Source organism: Paramisgurnus dabryanus, chromosome 7, assembly GCF_030506205.2.
Source record: "Paramisgurnus dabryanus chromosome 7, PD_genome_1.1, whole genome shotgun sequence".
NCBI classification, from domain to species: domain Eukaryota; kingdom Metazoa; phylum Chordata; class Actinopteri; order Cypriniformes; family Cobitidae; genus Paramisgurnus; species Paramisgurnus dabryanus.
This window is the reverse complement of record NC_133343.1, coordinates 17,706,649-17,730,673: the sequence shown is the minus strand read 5'-3', so window position 1 is coordinate 17,730,673 and position 24,025 is coordinate 17,706,649. Positions and strand designations below refer to the sequence as shown.

Sequence of the window (24,025 nt, the reverse complement as noted above, 5' to 3'; positions counted from 1 at the left end):
CCCATAGTTTACACAACATAACCATTGCATCAGTCTCTCAGTGTACTGGCAGCAGCATGTCTTCTCTGTCCATTCCTCCACCAGCATGTCTGTTACAGCCCTTCCCCGTCCCCCAGCGTCTCATGCTCGGGCCAGGACCATCCAATGTACCTGCACGGATCTCAGCGGCTGGGGCACAGCCCATGCTTGGCCACCTGCATACAGAAACCATTGAGGTAATGTATGTCCTCATCTAGTGTATACTTTAGCTGGACCTATGCATAAAGTTCATACTAAATGAGCTGTTTAATGCTAAATAATGTGTTGGTTCACTGTAAATATATTGGCTGAAATAAATGTGTAAGTATGTGGCTTGTGATAGAGCAGTAGTAAGTTCTCCTGTCAAAAGTGTGAAGTGGCAAAAAGTAGCTTCTTAAAAAACAATGAAACTGTAATTATGCCAGACGCATCCTGTTATAAATCATGCAACTTATCATCAAACTCTTAATGCATGTTGTTTAATGTGCTATATTTTTAACCCTGATATCCAGTCTCATACACTTTATGGCTATTTCCATGTCTACCATATTGTATGAAACTGTTCAGGTAGCTATGTAAGCAGGATAACACACAGTCATCTGGTTAATATAACAAAATTAACCCTTTTATACTCTTTAGCCTGTAGTTGAAATATTGACAAACCCAACCAGTGGGTTTAAATTAACCTATGCTGGGTTTTTTAAACTTAAAATGTGGGGTTGTTTTAACTCATTGTTGGGTCAAATATGGACACTTTCTATGTTAATTTAAGCCATCAATTGGTTTTGTCCATATTTTTCACAACCATAAGCTAAAACAACCCTGAGCATGATACAAGACCTCTCTGGTTCACATTAGTGTCCTGATACTCTCAGTGGCGTGTTTACCATTTTGGGGGCCCTATGCAAAGTCCAAGAACCAAGGCCCCCCATGCCCCAGCATTGCCCAAGGTTTTTCAATTGAATTGCACAACAATAATATTCAGTATATAGAATTAAGTGAGATATATATAAACCAGGTTTATTTTGTTTTACACTGTTTAAAATAACACTAAATTGTTACAGTTTGGTATGACAAAAATTCTTGGTTTAAAAAAAATGTTTCGCGCCCCTCTCAGATATATCTTTTGCTTGCAAATGTCTTATAGGATGTATTTAAAATAATAATGTAATTAATACTGCAACTTCAGTGTCTGACATCTTACTAGAAAAACTAAATGAGGAAAAAGAGGAAGCATTAGATTATGATTCAGACTGATCTAACAAACTGAACTAACAAACACCAGCAAACAACATTGTAAGTTGGTTATTGCTTGAATTTATGGATGGGAATCACATAGCTCTCATGTTCATATTGTAAAAACAAACTTACTGTGAGATACAACAAGCATATAGACTAGAAATACACTAAAGATGAGATTTTAATGACAATGATGAGATACAGAATATGAATTATGTATTTTAGACATGATTTAAACCCCTGCGTGGTGTCTTTATCATGTTCATACCTGTACGAGCGAGCGTGGAACAAAAGATGGTTGTCATTGATCAAACCAACCACCAATCACAGGTGTGAAGCCAAAGTCTTTAAAGTAAACTTGACCATCGAGTGAATGTTGTGCAGTTACGAGAGCACAGAGAGAGTCGAGCGAGTGCTCATTCCAGCACTTGTGTGGCTGCTTTTTGTGCGCGCTGTGCAGAGGTGCGCTGTCCCGTAGAGTTCGCTCATCTGCGCGCTTGCGAGGACGCTTATCCACGCGCGAATAGTGTTTGCGCGCTCGTATCTCTCGCTCGCGCGTGGTTTTTGTGCGCACGACTTTTGGGTCTGATTAAACGCCATAGCCGCGCATATAATTGGTTCGCGCAGATCACTCGAGTGGCACAGTTTCGTCCTTCTTTTGATGAGTTCGGCTTCCCATACTTATGTGCCCTCGCGAGGATGCGCGCATATATTATACTGCGTGCATACTTGCACATCTCTCGCTCGCGCGTGCTTTATCCGTGCCTTAGATTTGGGTCTGAATAATCGTAACATACTTTCGCGTAATATTTTCTAGAGGGACTGCTTAAAGCGGAACACAACAGTATCATAGAACCATAGATATGTATATAAAGGCTAGATGGCTCGTCCGCGCTGATGTCCAATTGAGTGGAACGTCCGCATTTTGGCGGCCATCTTAGGACAGGGCGCTCGCTCACTCGTAGCATTGAGTTTTAATGATGCAGGTTCTTTTAAATGACCATAACTTGCTTAATTTTTTACCGATTTTCAAGCGGATTGGTTTGTTATAAACGTCAAAGATGTACCTATGACACTGAATACGTATACTAAAAATAAATAAAAAATTCATGAAACATGTTAAAGCATCCAGAATTATAGCCACGTTAATAACGTTTGTAAAAAACCAAACCGTTTGTAAATCCGTCAAGAATTCAGCAAGTTACGAGCATTTTAGTTGGCGTATGTCACTCACCTTCCGTCCACAGCAGCAGGGAGCAGCACTATGGCAGCACTGACCTAAGATGGCCGCCAAGTGACGACACAGCTGACTCCGCCTTGAGCCATCTAGCCTTTATATACATATCTATGCATAGAACCGTTTGCGGGTTTTCATAACAGTAGTAATAACAACAAAGACATGACAAAGTGTACAAATGAAGGTGGTAAAATAAATATATAAATTTATTCTCATCAGCAAATAATGGAAAACGTCTCGGTTACGGATGTAACCCTCGTTCCCTGAAGGAGGGAACGGAGACGTCACGTCGTGACCGACGAATTGGGAACTCGCTTAGAGAGACCAATCTGCTTCGTATACTACTAAAACGCCAATGAACTTGGCATTGAGATATTTGCATAATGCTGGCGCCGCCCCGCCAGGTGCCTTTATAAGCAGCAGGTGCAAATAGGGAAATTAGCTTCTTTTCGCTGAGAAAGCCGGGAAAATGAGACCGGCCGATAAACAGCAGGTGGCAGCACCTGTGGCGACGGGACGTGACGTCTCCGTTCCCTCCTTCAGGGAACGAGGGTTACATCCGTAACCGAGACGTTCCCTTTCAGTCGGTCACTACGACGTCACGTCGTGACCGACGAATTGGGAATCCCTATCAAAACGCCACTAGGGGCTGACCTCTTCCAGTGACTGCGTAAAAGCCCTCCGGTTCCACCTAAGGAGGAGGAGGTAGGTTTTAAGGCAGAAGGCCGGGCACTAGATGTTCCTTTAACCCCACAGAAGTGCCAGCGACTGGGAAGCGCCCTACCTGAGCGGGATAGGAACGCTGCGGAAGCCACCACCCGTCTTAAGGGCTAATGGTGGGCGAAAGTCAACCGTAGTTGAGGAATAAAGACAGCCGTGGCTGTGTAAGCAAAGCAGTGCTCTGCTAAGGGAAACGTGGGCTGGTAGGATTAACCCCACGGAAAATACTCACAAAGGAACCCGGTGGGACACAATGTGGAGCCCGAGCCAGACACGTAGGTTCGCGAGGATACAGCTAGTGAAAGGCTGACAGCCAATGCTCCGCAACAAAGGCTGCCAGGGCAGCGGAGGAAGAACAATTCAAACCATTACGCATTTTTGTTCTGAAGGCCTTCCATACTGACACAGTCATGAAGCATCAGTTGGAGGCTGCAAGCCGACCTGCGAGACTGTTCTCCGTGCCCTCCCTGGTGAGGAAAGAACACGAGAGGATACAGGCTCGATACGAACACTGTAAAATCTAATGAACGTATTAGGTGTCGCCCAACCAGCAGCTCTACAGATGTCTGTTAGCGAGGAACCACGAGCTAGAGCCCAAGATGAGGCAACGCTCCGTGTGGAGTGCGCTCTCAAATTAAAGGGGCAAGGAATACCCTGAAGATTATAAGCCAGGGCGATAGTATCAACTATCCAATAAGACATCCTCTGCTTAGTGACAGCTTTCCCTTTCTGCTGGCCACCATAACAAACAAAGAGCTGGTCTGAGGTCCTGAGGCTTTGCGTGCGATCCACGTAGAGTCGCAGTGCGCGTACGGGGCACAACAAAGCCATGGTTGGGTCTGCGTCCTCCGGGGGCAGCGCTTGCAAGCTCACCACCTTATCTCTGAAGGGAGTGGTGGGAACTTTGGGCACGTAGCCTGGTCTGGGTCTCAGTGAGACAGCAGGACCAAACTAAAAGCACGAATCGTCAACAGAGAATGCATGTAAATCCCCTACTCTCTTCATGGAGGCCAATGCTATCAGGGTCAGAGTTTTCATTGATAAAAACATCAGACTCGTAGACTGCAAAGGCTCAAAAGGGAGACCTGAAGGCTTCAGCACCATGGACAGGTCTCAGGAGGAAAGAGGGAGGGCGCGAGGGGTTTAGCCTGCGAGCGCCTCTTAAAATGAAATAATTAAATCATGCCGGCCAACTGATCTGCCGTTGATAAGAGAGTGATGAGCAGAAATAGCGGCGATATCAACTTTAATGGCGGAGGGACAGCCTACCATCTAACCTATGTTAAAGATATAAAAGCACAATGTTAATGGGCATTCTCTGGGGTCCTCGCGTTGCGAAGAGCACCGGGTGACGAAAAAGGTTTCTTTAAGCGCGTAAGCCCGTCTTGTGGACGGTGCTCGAACCGCGTCGATGGTGTTAGATACCGCTTGCGATAAATCACCTAAACCTTGCGCGCGCTCAACGACCATACATGGAAATCCCACAGGTCGGGGCGCGGGTGCCATAATGTGCCCCTTCCTAAAGAAAGAAAGTCTTTCCTCAGGGGAAATCGTCAGGGAGGGGCTGTCGCGAGGAGCATTAACTCTGAAAACCAATCCAGTACGGGGCGACTAATAAAAGGCTCTCCTCGTCCTGCCTGACTTTGCACAGTGTCTGCGCAATAAAGCTCACTGGAAGGAATGCGTATTTACGCACCCCCCGCGGCCAGCTGTGTGCCAACGCATCCACGCCGAGGCTGCCCTCGGTTAGTGAATAAAATAGGCGACAGTGGGTATCGTCCGGCGACGCAAACAGATCTATCTACGCACAACCGAACTTCTTCCAAATTAGCTGGACCGTCTGGGGGTGGAGTCGCCATTCGCCGGGGGCGCAGCTCGGGAAGCGCGTCTGCCGCTGTATTGAGCGAACCCGGGATGTAAATGGCACGAAGGGACCTCAGATGCTTCTGACTCCAAAGGAGGAGATGACGAGCGAGATGCGACAGGTGACGAGAGCGCAAAACCGCCTTAACGGTAAATAACGCAACAGTCGCAATGTTATTGGTGTCGGCTAATACATCCTTCCCTCGCATCTCCATAGCGGAGCGTACAAGTCCCAGATATACAGCGCACCGCTCGCAGCAGTTGGGGTGCTATGCACACCCCTGAGACTGCAAGCCCGTCATACGTGGCTGATCATCCCGTGCTGAGGGCATTGCAATATACAGAATGCCAGGAGACCCCTCAGGGGCATATCTTCTATCGAAATGCCGGGTCTACCACGGGGAAAAATTTAAATGACACGCAGGTGCAATGTTTACACGGTGTATGTCGGTGTGCCACGCTCTCCTCGAGACTCGATCGTAAGCCAATGCTGAAGCGGTCTCATATGATGCAGCTCGGGCGGATGTCACAGCCGCAGCATGCTGTCATATGTCCAGGAGCTTCTGAAATTGTTTCAGAGGGACCGCGTACTTCCCTCGAATTAAACCGAGGCAAGTCAGAACTGACTAGGTTGCGCGCTCTTATAAAACACGCCAATTAGTCGATCGAGTCTTATTTCCATACTGAGAAAAAGGATCCTCTGCACGGGGCAAAGTTGCTCTTTCCCAGTCGACCTGAAGACTTAAACGAGCGAGATGCCGAAGCATTAACTCTCTGTGTTCGCGCACGTCTGCTAAGAACGGGCTATTATAAGTCGACGTACATAAAAGCAGAATGCGAACAACGCTCTCTCTCTGATATTTTAATGCCGTGACTAGCACACGGAGACACGGAGAGAGAGAGACAGCTCGAATGGTGTACTCAGTATTAATATGCCCACCCACGACGCAGAGCGAAAAACGGTCTAAAGCGAGGGGAGATGGACACATAAAGTACACGTCTTACAGGTCTAAGGCTGCAAACCGATCTGAATATTGAAATACGAGCCTCGGCGTTATCATCCAAAAAGAACACCTTCGTAGAGCCGGTGCGTAAATCAAATCGATCGTAACCCGCCGCGTATTTTGGGTACTATGAGATACAGGCTGGAAAAACCCTATCATCATCATCATCTCGGTAAGAGGGACCGGCTCGAACATCCTTCGCCAACAGGATATCGACTTTTGCACGCAGTACATGTGCATCGGACGCTTTCACCACAGTGAAACGAAAGCCCGAATTTTGGGGAGTGCCGGATTCGTAACCGAGGCGGATCGTGCGTAAAACCCAACGAAACGGGCTGGGAACTGAAGCCAAGCACCCAGGCACCGTACGAGGAGAAATAACGACACTACCGAAGTACCCGCGGTGGGGCAGCGAAGCGAGACAGGTGGGACTGCCGGTGCGTCTGCTGTGACAGCATAAACATCTACAGTATGTGTGTGACACTGACCTGAGCCCGCTGAGGGTGACGGTCGTCTGGTCTCCTCTGCGGAGAGCGCAGACTCCGATAAGGGTGCTGGTGGTCCGGTCTCCTCAGCGGAGAGCTCGGACTCCTCAGGTCACCCGCTGGCGATAGAGGAGAGGTAGGGTGAGCTGGTGTGTGCCCGCTCACGGCTCTCTCGATCCTCTGGAGACCTGGAGAGGGAAGAGGAATGCACTCTATGTGTGGTTAGTGGGTACCGGCTAAACAGCCGGTGGAACATATGCAAACCAAGGATTTTCCACCCGACCCTCTATCGGGGGAAGGAGCTCCATCTCCTGAAGAGTGATCCTCTGCCAATCCGGGTCGCCCTTCACTGGCCACTTAAACTCCCGATTTTCACGGGAAGCGGCTAAGCGGGCGGGGCGAGCTGCTGACGACCGGTTCCCCTGCGCTGCCGAGATGGGGTCCGAGGAGGGGAACGGAGGTGGTCGCCGCAGGACGCCGACGGCGAGAGGCAGACTGAGGAGCCGGCGTGGTGGACCAAGGGCAGCTCTGTTCCGCCGGGGCATGACCTAGGAGATCGCCTCAGTCTGTGCAGCGGAGCTGTACGACTCCCCTGGCTCGCCGAAGAGGCCGGTCTGTGAGACAGGAGCATTCAAGTTGTTCTCGTCTGCGTCCGTCATGTCAGCCAGACACAGCCAAAGGTGGCGATCTTGAACCACTGAGGTGGACATCGCACGACTGAAGGTCGCGGCCTCCCTGGTAAATCCTTTGTGAGCCTGCAGCAACGTTATTACGTGCAGGGCTGAAGCCGCCTCTCCGGCATGCCTGATGGGCAGCGTCCGTAACCGGACGACTGTCTACAAACACGGGAGGGAAGGGTTGGGTGGTCCCTCCAGGAACGCATCCCGCTCCACTGAAGGGGTCCCCGCCCTTAGCGGCTCCGTTGGTGAGGGAGGTGAGGGGTGAAAGCTGAACGGCCGGACGGCCGCAAATCACGTCAGCTCTTCGTGCCGTCGGGGAAGAAAGGCACAGGAGGAGAGGACCGAGAGGCCCGAGCAGCTCCGAAGTACCAATCATGTGGGCGGGACGGTTCGGGCGGAAAGGGGTTAACCTTCCCAACTCTACCGTCTCCGCCGCTCGCGGGCACGGCCGCCATCTCCGGAACGACTCTGCCTCGGAGGAAAAATGGACACCCCTCTGATGCTGCAGAAGTGACGGGACCAGCAGGAGGTCCAATGGATTCGGCAGACATCGTAGAACACGACTCTGCAGTCTCCACCGGAGCCTCAACCGGCTGAGGATGAGAAGGCCGGTAGGTGGAGGACGCATCCTCCGTCCTACTCAGCGTAGTGACGCGAAGGGCGCCCTGCGAGCGCTTGACAGCCGCACCATGGCGGCGTCAGCACTGCAAAGGCGCGGACAGCGTTCCCGTAGAAACGACAGTCGTCTCCGCAATCCAAGAGGGTTATGCTCTCACAGAGAGAACAGAAACTCTCCACGAACGCAGCCCCGGAGTGCTCGATGCCTGAGCACGAAGACAGCGCTCGTGACCGTCACTGGAACCCTTATACTTCTCGCATCCAAGATCGCACGGGCGAAAAGCTATCCTGAAAAGGACGCTGATCCCCGCATATACGAGAGAGTGGCTGCCTTTAACAAGGCACAAAGCTCTCTCGTATCACTCTTTTAGGGAAATTCACTCAGATGCTTAGTTGATGAGCGCACAGGAAGGCAACGCACACACTAAACTCAAAACAATAAACAGATGTAGAGCCGTGGAATAAGCGAAGCGTCCGCTGTGATACTGCTAGTTCAACCAACTTCAGCAATCAAATCCCAACAGAGTAAAGTAGCTTCTCAGTAGCAGATAAAGCCGGCTTTCGAAGCGAAAAAGCTAATTTCCCTATTTGCACCTGCTGCTTATAAAGGCACCTGGCGGGGCGGCGCCAGCATTATGCAAATATCTCAATGCCAAGTTCATTGGCGTTTTAGTAGTATACGAAGCAGATTGGTCTCTCTAAGCGAGTTCCCAATTCGTCGGTCACGACGTGACGTCGTAGTGACCGACTGAAAGGGAACTGAAAAATACTAAGATAGACGGACGAAGTAATAAGTGCACTTAAAGGGATAGTTCACCTTAAAATGAAAATTCTGTAATTTTCTCATCCTCATGTTGTTCTAAACCTGTATGAATGTCTTTTTTCTGATGAACCCAAAAGAAGATATTTTGATAAATGATGGTAAGCACACAGTTGACAGTACCCATTAAATTCCATCATATTTTTTATTCCTTCGTCAGTGGTCACTATCTGCTGTGTGTTTACCATCATTTATCAAAATATCTTCTTTTGTGTTCATAAGAAAAAAGAAATTCATACAGGTTTAGAACAACATGAGGATGAGAAATGATGACACAATTTTCATTTTAAGGTGAACTATCCCTTCTTAGTTACTGTGACTGATACTGAATATGTAATACAAATGTAAAAATCTAATTAAAATGTAAATAGTTACTGTGAGTGATACTAAATATGTAATGAAAATGTAAAAATATAATGAAAATGCAAATTACAGTTAATGTAATGCAAATGTAAAAAAATAAAGTTGAAATGCAAATACATTGTTGAATGATTATAAACATGGTATTTTGCCTGTTAATGCCTTTAGTGCAGTGAAGAAAATTATATGACAAGAATAAGGTCTAAATGTAACTGGCCCCTCTAACAGTACAACTGGCCCCAGATTGGCCCCCCCAGTTGAAATGGTCTAGAACCGCCACTGTCTGTCTTGGTATTTTTTTACCAACTTACTGAATATTATCCTCTACAAACAAACCCCACATATCTAAGAATGTTTTCTTCTGTTTATTCCAGATAATGAATCATATCAAGAGTGGAATTCAGTATGTATTTCAGACTCAAAATAGAGTGACTCTGGCTGTGAGTGGACCAGGTCACGCAGCTATGGAGTGTGCCATCTTTAACTCACTGGAGCCTGGAGAAAGTGTGCTCATTGCAGTCAATGGCATATGGGGAGAGAGGGCTGCGGAGATTGCTGAGAGGATAGGTACTAATTCTGCTTTTAGAACAAGAAAAAAGCAACAGTAGCAGCAGTAGTTCCAGTAATTTTATTTCAAATACACTATTCAACAGGGGCAAAGGTGAACACAATTGTAACCTCTGCTGGTGGTTACTTTAAAAATGAGGAAATTGAGCAGGTAAAGTTATCATGTCTAAATTATAAATTGCAACATAATGACTGATCATTTAAAAACATCTGTTCTGTTTTTACAGGCATTAGACAAATATAGACCAGTGGTGTTCTTTATCACCCATGGCGAATCTTCCACAGGAGTGGTTCACCCCATAGACGGCATAGGTGACCTTTGCCACAAGTAAGCAATCGCTCTGAGTTATCCATAGGTGCCAGATTATGATTACAAACAATTTCTTTCCCCTTTGTTCTTTTGTCTCCATTAAAACTAATAATAAAGTGTGATTTGTTTATAATTCTGATTTGTCACTCAGGTACAACTGTTTGTTTCTGGTTGATTCTGTAGCTGCACTGGGAGGTGCTCCTATCTACATGGATAAACAAGGTATCAGCATGTTTTGTGCTCTGTGATCACATTCACTGCCTGTGGATCTGTGATTTTACATCTATACATGTTGTATCTTTAGGTATTGACATTATGTATACCGGCTCTCAGAAGGTCTTAAACGCCCCACCAGGAACAGCGCCAATCTCTTTCAGCGAGAGAGCATGGTGTGCCAAGCATCTAAAAATCATTAAAGCCTGAGTTTTTTTACATTTTTAAGTGCCATCTTATCAAGATTTTAATTTTATTTCGCAAAACAGCCAGAAAATATTCAACAGGAAGACAAAGCCAATCTCGTACTTTCTGGACATGAGCTGGTTGGCAAATTATTGGGGTTGTGATGACAAGCCTGTACGCGCGTAAGGACCATTTATCATATTTACCAACAAAAATACATTAATTTTACAAGCATTTATTATTATATTGTTACAAAAACTGCACATACCTGTAGGTAAAATAATTGTTTCTGCAGTTATCACCACACTGGACCTGTCTCTGCTTTCTATTGTCTACGGGAGAGTCTGGCAATCGTTGCAGAAACTGTAAGAGCAAATTAAATATTACACACATAAGCACTAACATATCCTAAAAAAAACACCAGTACTCTTTGTTTTGCCTCAAAATGCACACAGGTAATGTTTTTAGTAAGGCATGTTTGTTAAAACTAAAAGATTTTTCATGACAAAGATTTTTTAAGTAATACTTTAATTTAAAGAGACTTTAACTTTAAAAAGACACACAGAAACATACCGTATCATCAATCAAATCCAATTATATTGCAAACCAGAAAGAGATTAATTTTAATTGATGAAGTTAACTATTATTACAGTTAACTGTTGAAAATGTCAAATGTTTATCTTAAATCTTTTCATAGGGTCTTGAGAAAATGTGGAAACAACACGGAGAAGTCGCAGAATACTTTCATAAAGGCCTAGAGGAGATGGGCCTAAAACTGTTTGTGCAGGACAAGGTCACAAACATCACTACCAATTATGCATATACACTGAGGAAAATAAGTATTTGAACACCCTGCTATTTTGCAAGTTTTTCACTTAGAAATCATGGAGGGGTCTGAAATTGTCATCATGGGTGCATGTTCACTGTGAGAGACATAATAAAAAAATATAGCTGCAAGCAGCAATGGCGGGCCCTCGCACGTTTTTTTACCGCTACACGGTGCGTCCGAGAAAACGATGCACGGTGGGCAAGGGCATAAAGTGGGTAAATATCAGTGGGCTATTTAATGTTGTTACTGAGCCATTTGGGGACTGTAGGTAAAAGAAACCCCACATTTTAGACAAACGGGGGCGCTAGTGAGCCACTTAAGAGACACGCCTATGTGTGACCTGTTTGTGCACACTTAACAGCCGACAACTCTGATGTGTGTGCCGACTTTTAGGTTAATCTAAGCAGGCCAAGAGCCCTAAATATGCCTGAAATAAATGTAAAGTTTGGGGCGTTGCCATGGGAACAGCTTTCGAGATATCAAAAATCCCTTCGCAATTTATCATCTACAATGTCTCGGCATCATGTTGACCACTTCTGGAGTCAATCGCATGAATATTCTAGAAGGAGTATTTAAAAGAACATCGGCGTCAACTAAAAGGCTTAAATATGCCTTTAAAATGAAAGTAAAGTTTGACGCGTTGCCATCGGAACAGCGTTTGAGATATCAAAAATCCCTTCGCAATTTATCATCTACAATCTCTCGGCTTCATGTTGACCACTTTTGGTGTCAATTGCATGATTTTTCTAGAAGGAGTATTTAAAAGAACATAGCATGGAACTGTCAAAAAAAATCCAGCTTTGTGACTGACGCACTTCCTGGCGCCTGGTGGTGGCGCTATACCCGGGAGTCACAATAGGCACATCGATGCGATCGGAATCTTCAGACGAACAAACACCCCGCATGGCATCACAATAAGATAATTTTTGCCTTAGATATTAGACACTTCCTGTTTCTCTGAATTCGCCATAAATTCGTCACCTCGCCATGGCAGAACCATTCGAGATATCAAAAATCCCTTCGCAATTTAGCAAGTACAATGTCTCGGCATCATGATCACCACGTTTGGTGTCACTCCCATGAATCCACTAGGAGGAGTATTTAAAAGTTCAACGCATGCATTTTTTAAACAATCCAATATAGCCGACTTCCTGTTGGGCGGAGCTTAAATGTTAGATGGCGAAAGTTGTTCGGGTCGATGAGATCTATATGCGTACCAACTCTCGTACATGTGCGCACATTTTTGCCCGATCTGTGCATCAATGTTTTTTTTTGCATTACAGGGGGCGCTATAGAGCCCCCGTGCCACGCCCGTGTTCCAGCCTTTGGATTTCTGCGATGACGAGCGACTCTGACGTCTGTGCCAATTTTCAAGAGTTTTCGAGTATGTTAAGGCTCCCAAAAAGTCCAAAAGTGTTAAAAAAAAAATAAAAAAAAAAATAAAAAAAAAAAAAAAAAATAATAATCCGAGCAAAAACAATAGGGCTTCGCACCTACGGTGCAGGCCATTCTGGCCTGCTCCTCGGTGCTCGGGCCCTAAAAAAATCCAGAAATCACAATGTATGATTTTTTACTATTTATTTGTATGATACAGCTGCAAATAAGTATTTGAACACCTGAGAAAGTCAATGTTAATATTTGGTACAGTAGCCTTTGTTTGCAATTACAGATGTCAAACGTTTCCTGTAGTTTCTTACCAGGTTTGCACACACTGCAGGAGGTATTTTGGCCCACTCCTCCACACAGATCTTCTCTAGATCAGTCAGGTTTCTGGCCTGTCGCTGAGCTCTCTCCAGAGATTTTCTATTGGGTTTAGGTCTGGAGACTGGCTAGGCCATGCCAGAACCTTGATATGCTTCTTAGAGAGCCACTCCTTGGTTATCCTGGCTGTGTGCTTCGGGTCATTGTCATGTTGGAAGACCCAGCCTCGACCCATCTTCAATGCTGTAACTGAGGGAAGGAGGTTGTTCCCCAAAATCTCGCAATACATGGCACCGGTCATCCTCTCCTTAATACAGTGCAGTCGCCCCTTGCCCCATGTGCAGAAAAACACCCCCAAAGCATGATACTAACACCCCCATGCTTCACAGTAGGGATGTTCTTGGGATGGTGCTCATCATTCTTCTTCCTCCAAACACGTTTGGTGGAATTATGACCAAAAAGTTCTATTTTGGTCTCATCTGACCACATGACTTTCTCCCATGACTCCTCTGGATCATCCAAATGGTCATTGGCAAACTTAAGACGGGCCTGGACATGTGCTTCTTTAAGCAGGGGAACCTGCCGTGCCATGCATGATTTCAAACCATGTGTCTTAGTGTATTACCAACAGTAACCTTGGAAACGGTGATCAAAGCTCTTTTCAGGTCATTGACTAGCTCCTCCCGTGTAGTTCGGGGCTGATTTCTTACCTTTCTTAGGATCAGTGAGACCCCTCGAGGTGAGATCTTGCATGGAGCCCCAGTCCGAAGGAGATTGACAGTCATGTTTAGCTTCTTCCATTTTCTAATGATTGCTCCAACAGTGGACGTTTTTTCACAAGCTGCTATACAATTTCCCCGAAGCCCTTTCCAGCCTTGTGGAGGTGTACGATTTTGTCTCTAGTGTCTTTGGACAGCTCTTTGGTCGTGGCCATTTAGTAGTTGGATTCTTACTGATTGTATGGGGCGGACAGGTGTCTTTATGCAGCTAACACCTCAATCAGGTGCATCTAATTTAGGATTATAAATGGAGTGGAGGTGGACATTTTAAAGGCAGACTAACAGGTCTTGAGGGTCAGAAATCTAGCTGATAGACAGGTGTTCAATTACTTATTTGCAACTGTATCATACAAATAAATAAAAAATCATACATTGTGATTTCTGGATTTTTTTAGATGATGTTTCTCACAGTGGACATGCACCTACGATGACAATTTCAGACCCCTCCATGATTTCTAAGTGGTAGGACTTGCAAAATAGCAGGGTGTTCAAATACTTATTTTCCTTACCTTTATATATTACATGAATGTAACTATTATTACATGTCCTGAAACCTACTGTGTCTTATAGAAAGCAAGACTTCCCACAGTGACCACAATAGTAGCTCCACCAGGATATGACTGGCGAGAGATCACTGGGTATATTATGAAGACCTATAACATTGAAATCTCTGGGGGTCTGGGGCCATCTGCTGGTGTGGTAAGAAATCATTAAGTGGCCTTATCACTTAGCAGACAACAGGACAATTTTATAATTTTTTGGGCTAATGTTACAAAAAATTTAGATTTTATGTACTGTATTTTGTTACAAAAATACAGAAACAGTTGGTAGTTATTTGGTTTTCTCATGTTGTTTCACAGGTTTTGCGTGTGGGTTTGATGGGATGTAACAGCAGCAAGGCCAATGTGGACAAGGTGTTAGAAGCTTTGGCTGATGCTCTTAAACACTGCCATAAGAGCAAAGTATGACAGTGTATATATTAAATACATAAATATGAAATTATATTATTATATATTATGTTATATAATAAAGTTTATTAATTAGTGGGTTCAATAAATTATTATAAATCATGTTCAAAAAATTATGGGTTTCATAAAATGTGCTAATCATATTCAGGTTAAGTGTCAGGAATAACTTAATCCAAGGACAGACAGCGATAACTCAAGGTTTTTATAAAGCAAACTAAATATAAAAAAATAGAAAAGGCCTATAAACAATCAACAGGGTCAGTGCAAAATAGCACATCAAACAAATAAAAAGAAGGGGATAAAACAAGAGAAAACTGTGACAAAAACACTAAACATTGCGCTTAACTTCACTTTTTTAAACACATAAATAATCACTAAGAATTACAAACACAAAAAAAAAATCCTTCTTTTTAAAAGTTATTCCTTGACAGCAATTATTTGGTAAGTTAATTTTTTATGGCTGATTTCATAAATATTTTGTAAATTACTAGCCTTACATAAAGGGTGATTTTTACCTGCTATACCCTACATTGAATTTAACTTACCTTAATCTCTCAGCGAGTGTCCTCTCTTTGGGTCTTGCAGACATGACCACCATTCCACTAACAGGGGCCAGGGCCTGGTTTGACTTTACATGGGCTATGTTTATTAGAGAATATCTGTATTACTTGATCCTATAGATGCAGTCTGAAATATAACAGTTGGCTAAATAATTCAAAAGAACTGACAGAAAAAAAAACTGTGCTGGTGCTACGTCTCTCCTCTACATTTACATTATACATTTGGCAGATGCTTTTATCCAAAGTGACTTTTCTGTATGTATGTTCCCTAATAATAAAAAGCTTAAATCATGTCTTTGTATTTGCAGTATTTCTTACTTAATCAAGATTACTTACATGATTCTAAAAACCATTTGATGATTCACATAAGCTATTTGTTCTGGGTTTGTGTCTGGGATGTTTTTCTGTTGGAGATGCTGGAAGTAGAAACATACAGAACATAATTTATTTAGTGTTGATAGTCCTTTGAAATATGCGCTTTTATTAATAACCAAAATGTCTGGTACATGACATTCATTTTATGTTTTAGTTTGTAATTCAGTTTTTCCCGACTGGAGTCGGGATGTGAGAGAGATATTGGTGAGACTTTACTTAAAATAAACTTAATAAAAACTGTAAATGAACATGCATGGTTTTATTGTGGTAAAAGTGTAGTAACCATGTTTTTTTGGTGTATTGATTACTATCAGCAAAACTATGGTTTTACTACACTAACCATGGTTTAACTATGGTTTTTGAAAACCATAGTTATCAAAACCATGGTTATTTTGTGGTAACCATGGTTTTACTACAGTAACCATGGTTTTTTGGTTTTAACTGTAGTAAAACCATGGTTAATTTTCGTAAGGGTTAGAAGTATCAAATCAATACATTTCTGTTATCAACATCTGCATCATGATTGTAAACCATTTAACTACAGTCTGTTATTTAGATTTATTACACGGCTCTCTGGAATGCTTGATTCTGATTGGTCAGTTGAGACATTTGCAGGTTCGTTCTTTTCAAATAATAACCGCTCCAAAATAATAACGCATAGCCGGAATACTTGCACGAGTGAAATCGCTCCGCGCCAATAAAGATCAATAAGATTACTGTCTGTTTGGCGCCATCTTGTGACAAACACTCGATAACCACGACAGGACACAGACAGCTTACTGAGACTGAACTTGACAAAATAGAGCATGACAGCTACGAAGCCAACCAGGGCCGGCGCCACGAGGGGGCGTGAGGGGGCGTCGCCCCCTCACTGGCACTATCGCGCCCCCTCAGATAACAATGTTGAATCACGTTTATTTGATTTTATTTAAAAATCACGTTTGCCTTGTGTATTGTCTTCCTAAAGTGAATTTTAAAGTCTAATTATTTAACAAAACAAAAAAAACAAGTGTGCATGTATTCTACCGTGACACACGCCCACTCCTATAGGCTTGTTCGAATTCATCAGGCGAAGACGTCAAAATGCCGCGAGAGCGAGACGAAACGACACTTAGTATGATTTCTCGAATCGTTCTCGCGGTACTTTGACGTCATGTGGTTGTTAGTTCTTGCAGCCGCGCCTTAAGTTGAACAAGTTTGTGTTGATGGCTTGAGGCACGCCGACAATGAGCCCGCGTTCTGAGTCTCAGAGGGAAATCAAGATGTCGAAGTGGGAAATTATATAAAAATTTACAGACAGGAGTGTGAGAGTGACCTGGGCCTGCCCGTAGCAATCCCAGCTAACACACGACGTACTAGTTACGTAATGTATTGGTCATTTTTGGTAATTTCATGACTTACCAGCTGGCAACGTAACTGTTACGTCCTAGGGAGGTAATTTCATTACCATTACAGTACCAAATCACCACGTCGCCAGTACGGACTCCTTACGTCGCAAGATAACCAAGTACGTCCCAGTTACGTAATAAATTCGTATTATTTTGGTAATTTCATAACTTACTGGCAACGTAACTGCTACGTCCCAGGGAGGTAATTTCATTACCTATACAATTATATAAATTTCCTTTTCTATTTAGGTTAGCTTATTAAAACTTCTCAGTTTTAAAGTTTCCCTTAAATAAGTCAAAATAGATTAAATACACACGAAATGCCATTTACATCCCAGATAGCATGCACTACCGGGCCTCATCTGGGCCAACTATGTCACATATGGCTCAGTTCCGGTGGCGTCAAAGGCCATATGGGCCATATCTGGCCCACACACATCAAGCCGTTTTTTAGTGTGAGTTGTGGCTTGTTGTGTGTGGGCCAGATACGGCCCATGTGCGACAAGCCGGTTTTAATTTGAGTTGCGGCTTGTTATGTCTGGGCCAGCTACGGCCTGTGTGCAACAAGCCGGGTTTTAATTTGAGTTGCGGCTTGTTATGTGTGGGCCAGATACGGCCCGTGTGCGACAAGCCAATTGTAGTTTGAGTTGTGGATTGTTGTGTGTGGGCCAGATACGGCTGAGTGCGACAACCCGGTTTTAGTGTGAGTTGTGGCTTGTTGTGTTTGGGCCAGTCCTGGCCCTTGTGTGACAAATCGGTTTAGGATGAGTGATGGCTTTTTGTTGTGTGTGGGCCAGATATTACTGGTTTATGGTTATGTTGACATCAGACTGTTTTTATGTGTGTTTCGGCTTATTTATGGGCCAGATATGTAATATGCTGCATGGTTAGCTTATTGGTTTTAAAATGTAAAGGAAGGCAGCTGAATTTTTTCCATTGTAATTTTTCTTCTAGATCTGACAGGGCTAGGCTTCTTCATATTCGGCTCAAATAATTCAACCATATTTATCATAATCAGACAGCTTTGTCTATCAGATCTTCTTGGACTCTGGCACAGAACTCAAAGAATTCTAGGCGACAATTTTTTGATAATCCATTAACACAGGGCTCAACATAAAGGACTGCCCTGTGGCCCGGGGCAAGTGTGAGAGATGTTCGGGCAAGTAAAAAGTATTGTCACTTGCCCGATCGGGCCAGTGCTTCACCCTCAGTCACTAAAATATATTTTCATCAATGTATTTAGCATCTTTGAAGCAGACATTTACTTGGGTAAAACACGATGAAAGAAACTATGCAATATTTAGCACAATTTGCTGTCAGTTTACAGGTAAAGCAGAAAAGTTGGGAGCCTTTTTTTCATTGGAACATATCTGTTTTATATGTATACAATATTTGACTTTTAAATTATTATTTTTAAATATGTGACACTGACATTTTTTATTGGGGCCAGTGAAAATTTTGGCAGGGCAAGTGAAAAATTTGAACCACTGGCCCGACCGGGCCAGTATAAAAAATTATTTGCGTTGAGCCCTGTAACAGAACAGCTTGTTTTAGTCAGCTAAAAATTTTACATTTATGTGCAACATCTGGTGAAAATTTAATGTCAATAACACCTTTAGAAATATATGGTAACTGAGGAAAAATGGTGACGAGTTAAATTTTACCCGCTGCATGTAAATTAACTGCTTGCCCTGCATTAAAGACTTGTAAATGCACAACGCTGAGGCAAAGAACCCCAAACCCCATTTAAAATCCTTTAATGCACAGCAAGTCATTGATTATCCCACTTATTCCACGGTCATTTGCCAAGTTATAGACAAGTTAAAACTAGTTTTGCTCTTTGTAGCTTAAAATTTGATAGAATGGGTAAAAATAACAGTTATTTCCAGGAGCTCCTCTTTTTTGTAAACAACTGATCTGTCTTTTATAAATCTGATATAAAAGACTCTTCTGAGATTTGAAGGATGCACACTACTATTCGATAGGTAGGCTACTCAAGTTTAACCAAACTGTTCGTGGACCCCGTTTACTTCCATAGTATTACTTTTCCAATTCCTGCTATAGAAGTGAATGGGATCCAAAGACATTTATGCAGGTTTGTAACAACATGAGGGTGAGTAAATGATGACAGAGTTTTCATTTTTGGGTGAACTATTTAACCTTTTATAGCTTAGCAGAAAAATGTTATGTGACCTTTAAGAATAGGATAAAGTACATCTTTAACAAAAGCAAAGATTAAAAAACAAATTGTAGAATAAAATAGAAAGTGCTACACAAGTGTAAAACAATACAAAATCGTCCCACTATCACATGCAGATGTGTCACTTTGCAATGGGGCAATGATGAATAGTACACAGAACAACCAAATAAGTTTTTACGATTTATAAACAATTTAAAGATATTTTAAAGTGTTATGTACTGTTCTAATTCCAGAGATGTTTATTCATGTAAATGGTGTGAGGCTTTACCATGTATATAATAGGCCAATGGCTATGCTGTGCACGCGAAACATGTCCTGCCCCTTTAAATCACGAAGGGAGTTACCATGGAAACTGAAGGAGCAGGAGGACAGCTAGCTCCGTCTCCCGCGGTTTCTTCGCTGTTTTCAAGTAAGTTTAGTCCATCAAATCACACAAATAATACTAAAACCTGTTGTTGACACGCTTTTGTTATATATTTACCTCATATAAATGGCTTGTGTCTTTGAGAAAAGTTCGTTACCATCCCAACATGTTTCCGCACATGCGGTCGGAACTGTGCTTCCGGTTTCTGTTGGTTTACTTGCTAAACTGATCTCTTGAAAAAATAACTCGTCGAAAATATTTTTTTTGTTTCCAATGTAATATACGTGTTGTTAATTTGCTTGTTATAAGCTAGGACTTTGTTGTTATTTTTGCTTAGCAGAGTTTAACGGAAGTTACGTGTTTTCCACAAAAGCCTCTTTACTGTATGTATGTTACTGCTGAAACCGTCTATAAGCGTTAGCTTTTGCTCTTGTTTATGAACGTTTGGGCTTTTGAAAACATAGATGAGAGGTTTCAAAGTCTTTGTTAACGTTGTCAGTGCATGACTGGAAGTAGGCAAATTTATTTAGTCTAAATATGCGATGTACTGTAACGTCTAAACCTTGTTAAATTGCACGGAGTGCTGAAGCTACTAACGTTAGTACGTATGTTTTATCGTATACAAATACAGACATGTTGTTCTCTGATTTCAGGAGTGACAAAAACCCTCTATAATAGAAGAGAAGCTCAAGATTTCAACATTTTCTGAAGGGAGTTGCAGACAGGTGTAGAAAACTGCTTTTCAAATTTTCCACATTTATCACAGTTATTTTAAGATGTTGACATCTAAACGTGAGTAGCATTGTGTGAGCAATATTAAATAAGTAAATCTTACACTGCATATTTTATATATTGTTTTCTCTGTGACAGATTGAATGTTATGTTTGTAGATTTGTCCATGCTAATGGCCGAGCAGTAGGGTTGGAACAGACCTGTCAGAAAACATCTCTGAACCATATGACTAGTAAGTAAAACCTCAAACTTATACATTGCTATTCAAAAGTTTAAGCTTGTGATTATTTATTTGACCAAAAATACAGTAAAAACAGAAATGTTGTGAAACATTATCACAAAGTAAATAAGCTGTTTATAATGTGAATATATTGTAAACTGTAATTTATTCTTGTGATTAATGTTGAAATTTTAGCATCATTACTCCAGTCTTCAGTGTCACAATATTCTTCAGAGATCATTCTAATACGCTGATTTGCTGCTCAATTAACATTTCTGATTATCAACAGTTGTGTTGCTTCATGTTTTAGTGTTTTTCAGGATTTTTGGATGAATAGAAAATTAACCCTGGAGAACCCAAGAACCCTTCTCTTAACATTGATTAACATTGGCCAAATTTGACCCGTGGATTCTCCAGGGTTAAAATAATAGTCTATTATAATAGAATAATAGTTCACAGAATAATGAAAATTTCTGCATGATTTAATCCATGCTAATACATATGATCATCTTCTTTCAGACGAGCACAAAGTTATATTAGGGTGCACTTACTTATCATACTTAAACAGACCGAACCGTACCAGAGTACGATTGTCCCCACTCCCCCACTCATCTGCACATATCAGAGTGTTTTACAGTGACAGCTAAAGTTTTACATTTCATACAGGGTTCATATAATGTAGGTACACCCTTAGAAAATGTGTAAAAAAAATCTATGCTATTTATATATCATTAAATAATATAGTGAATGTGTGGAAAGCCCTGAGCACGCAAAAGTGAAACTGAGATTACAGAATTAGCGCTGTCTGCCTCTAAATGCAGTTACTTTACTTTCCCACTCTGAAAGTGAAGTATACCTAAACTTTGAGAGCAAATGACTAGTATGACGGGCCGGTAACTTTAGTAATTTTACATTAATTTAGCTAGTTAGCTATTATTATAATCACAAATACTTTTATAATATATTACTGAATTAAGCCAGTTACACTTAACTATCATTATATGAGTATGAAATTCCTCATCATTACTAAATAAATCTTGGAAGTAAACCATCAAATTTGCTGAAAAAAGTATACATTTCTGAATACACAATACATGTCACATTTGAAACAATCAACTTTACTTATAAAACATCTTACATTTTGAGATTTAAAACAACTGTGAGGTTATCTTACCTTTAAGATGTAATTAATATATAGGATATATGTAGGCCTATGTATGTATGTTTTGAATTATTGAGAAAAACAAAAAGCATTAGGCTTTGCCCTGCGCTCCCCTTTAATTTTAAAACAGAACTGTGTCACAAAAGCTCTGTGCAAGTAGTCCAAGTATTTCAAAGGAACTCTATCAGTTTTACCCCCACAGTTTGTCTATATTCCTCTCAAAAATGAGATTTGACTCGTTTCTTCATTTTTCATTAAATTTTACAGATTTCAAAACAATTTATTCTTGAGAGGAGGCACCACAGTTAAAGACAGTGTTTTGAAGAATTTTGAACTTCCTGCTCACAAACTACCTACCTCTCCAGTTAGTCTGACAGGCTATCAATGAGAATGCGGCATTACAGGACACCACTGAAAACTATACCACTAAAAACTGATTATTGGTAAGTCTTTTTGACAATAACTAATGTTATTTATTCATGTTTGGTGTCAGCTAATATGTGTATACCCTATAAATGTTAGATTTTTTTATACTTATTCTCTACCTCACTGTTTACATTTGTCATCGTAGCTGCAGTCAGAAGAAACAGATTAACAGCAACTATCTGCTTGAGACCAAGAGATTGAGCACTGGGTTAAGACATGGTTGCAGCTTGCCACAGACAGAGATGAAGGTCGTTGGGCAAAAGAGAAGATTTAAAGGCATAGCTCACCCAAAAATGGAAACTCATTTACTTACCATCAAGATGTTTCAAACTCTATCAAATGTATTTGTTCAGTTACTGACTGTTATAAATTATACAGGTTTGGAACAACCTTTGGGTGAGCAAAATTACAGTTTTAATTTTAATTAGTGAACTATCCCTATTGTGAGTTTTATAAGTTTATTAAGAAATGTTGAGTATTATATCAGAGTTTTGTATGTAAGGAGATGGTAGTTGTACGTTTGTGTGTTGATATAGATGGTTTCAGTGGCAACAACATAAATCACTTTCATGGCCCAAACTTAACTTCGGGTAGACCTCCACATAGATTCAATAACAACCGAGTATCTCTGGAGCAGTTTTTTTTCTGATAACAAACAAAATAAATAACCAGTAAATAGCCTTAGATCAAATCATAGCTAAAGCATTTCAACCATTACATTGATCTAATGTTACTGGGTAAAATTAAGCTTTACAATTTTAGCTACAGATCTTTGAAAATGTTTGTACGGTATACTGCCCATTTCCAGAAAGGTAATAAAAACAGCGTGCACAGTGACGCTGCTGACGTGTTATCCTCAGACATGTTTGTGAAGATTGTTTTGTTTATAGCGTGCGTCTCCCTCAGACTGTAAAAAAAGCTTGGGAACAAGAAAAAGCTTGGGCAAACAAGATAACATGTCAGCAGCGTCACTCCAGTGTTGTGCACGAGGTTCACAACAGACCTGGAAGAGAAGACGATGCTGAATAAAGTCATAATTTCTGTTATTTTTGGACCAAAATTTATTTTCGATGCTTCAACACATTCTAACTGACCCACTGATATCACATGGACTACTTTGATGATGTACAGTATATATTTGATCGTGTATACACATATCTAAAACATCTTAAACTGTTTCCGAAGATGAACGGAGGTGTTACGGGTTTGGAATGACATGAGGGTCATTAATTACATAATTTTCATTTTGGATGAAATAACCCTTTAAGTTTGGCCAGGTGTGTAACCGTGGCAACGCACATGCATCTATGGGTTCCAGTATATCTTACTATATAACATATTAATTTAACTAACATGTTTGACAAATATAATTATGTTTATTTATAAATATTATCTGTATTGGATTTTTTAAATGTTTAATAAAGAAATTTTGACTATATGAGTTTTAGTTTTTTCTTAACTATAGGTTAATTAGCATATAGTAAGAGTAGATGTGTGCCACAGCTTAGAAGACGCTACTGCATGGAATGACAGCAATGACTCAACCTGAGTGCGGTTGCCAGAAGTCAGCCATAACTGGGACGGATATGGGCCACATTTCAGAAATGGCATGGGTCACATCTGGCCCAGATGGCAGTGGAGTGACTGACATCTGGGCCTGATGTGGCCCATGCCATTTCTGAAATGTGGCCCATATCTGGCACGGTTATGGCTGACTTCTGGCAGCGCACTCAGGTTGAGTCATCGCCGTCATTCCACGCGGTATGTGAGCCAGATGAATGTGGGAGATGTGGGCCACATCTGGGCCAGATGTCAATTGCTATCTGGGATGGGAAACATTAAATAGCACGCGCCTCCCGCCCAGCTGAACTTGACCAGAACGCGCGACCGCGCGTGCACAGTAGAACGGCGTGACAGGAGTCATTACCGGTCGTTTCTCTGAACTGAGACCCGTTTAAATTTCACAATAACTTATTTAAGTTGCTTAAGAGTTATAAACAA

The 24,025-nt window shown here is 42.0% G+C and overlaps 1 protein-coding gene and 1 long non-coding RNA gene across 3 annotated transcripts; both read left to right on the top strand.

Moving 5' to 3' along the window:
* The first annotated feature begins 2 nt into the window (after window positions 1-2).
* On the top strand, window positions 3-15,450 carry agxta (alanine--glyoxylate and serine--pyruvate aminotransferase a). The gene is made up of 11 exons (XM_065241355.2): window positions 3-215; window positions 9,419-9,611; window positions 9,698-9,762; window positions 9,839-9,939; window positions 10,073-10,143; window positions 10,226-10,310; window positions 10,404-10,502; window positions 10,616-10,685; window positions 11,018-11,113; window positions 14,200-14,328; window positions 14,490-15,450. The coding sequence occupies exons 1-11, from the start codon at window positions 57-59 to the stop codon at window positions 14,595-14,597; spliced, it is 1,176 nt and encodes a 391-aa protein (XP_065097427.1). The 5' UTR covers window positions 3-56; the 3' UTR covers window positions 14,598-15,450.
* Window positions 15,451-19,465: 4,015 nt separating this feature from the next.
* On the top strand, window positions 19,466-23,336 carry LOC135731249 (uncharacterized). Of its 2 annotated transcripts, XR_010526242.2 has the most exons (5): window positions 19,466-19,529; window positions 20,138-20,276; window positions 20,375-20,448; window positions 21,866-22,041; window positions 22,170-23,336. It is a non-coding gene; the product is annotated as an uncharacterized lncRNA (long non-coding RNA). The 2 variants fall into 2 exon arrangements; XR_012337127.1 differs by lacking the exon at window positions 19,466-19,529 and having other exon boundaries at window positions 19,536-20,276.
* Window positions 23,337-24,025: the final 689 nt, after the last annotated feature.

What these genes read in the sequence shown, in the direction of transcription:
- agxta (XM_065241355.2), top strand. Translation starts at nt 57, where the DNA reads ATGTCTTCTCTGTCCATTCCTCCACCAGCATGTCTGTTACAGCCCTTC. An exon ending in GGAGATTGCTGAGAGGATAG is followed by an intron (nt 9,612 to 9,697) that starts GTACTAATTCTG and finishes ACTATTCAACAG; the next exon opens with GGGCAAAGGTGAACACAATT. An exon ending in ATAGGTGACCTTTGCCACAA is followed by an intron (nt 9,940 to 10,072) that starts GTAAGCAATCGC and finishes TTTGTCACTCAG; the next exon opens with GTACAACTGTTTGTTTCTGG.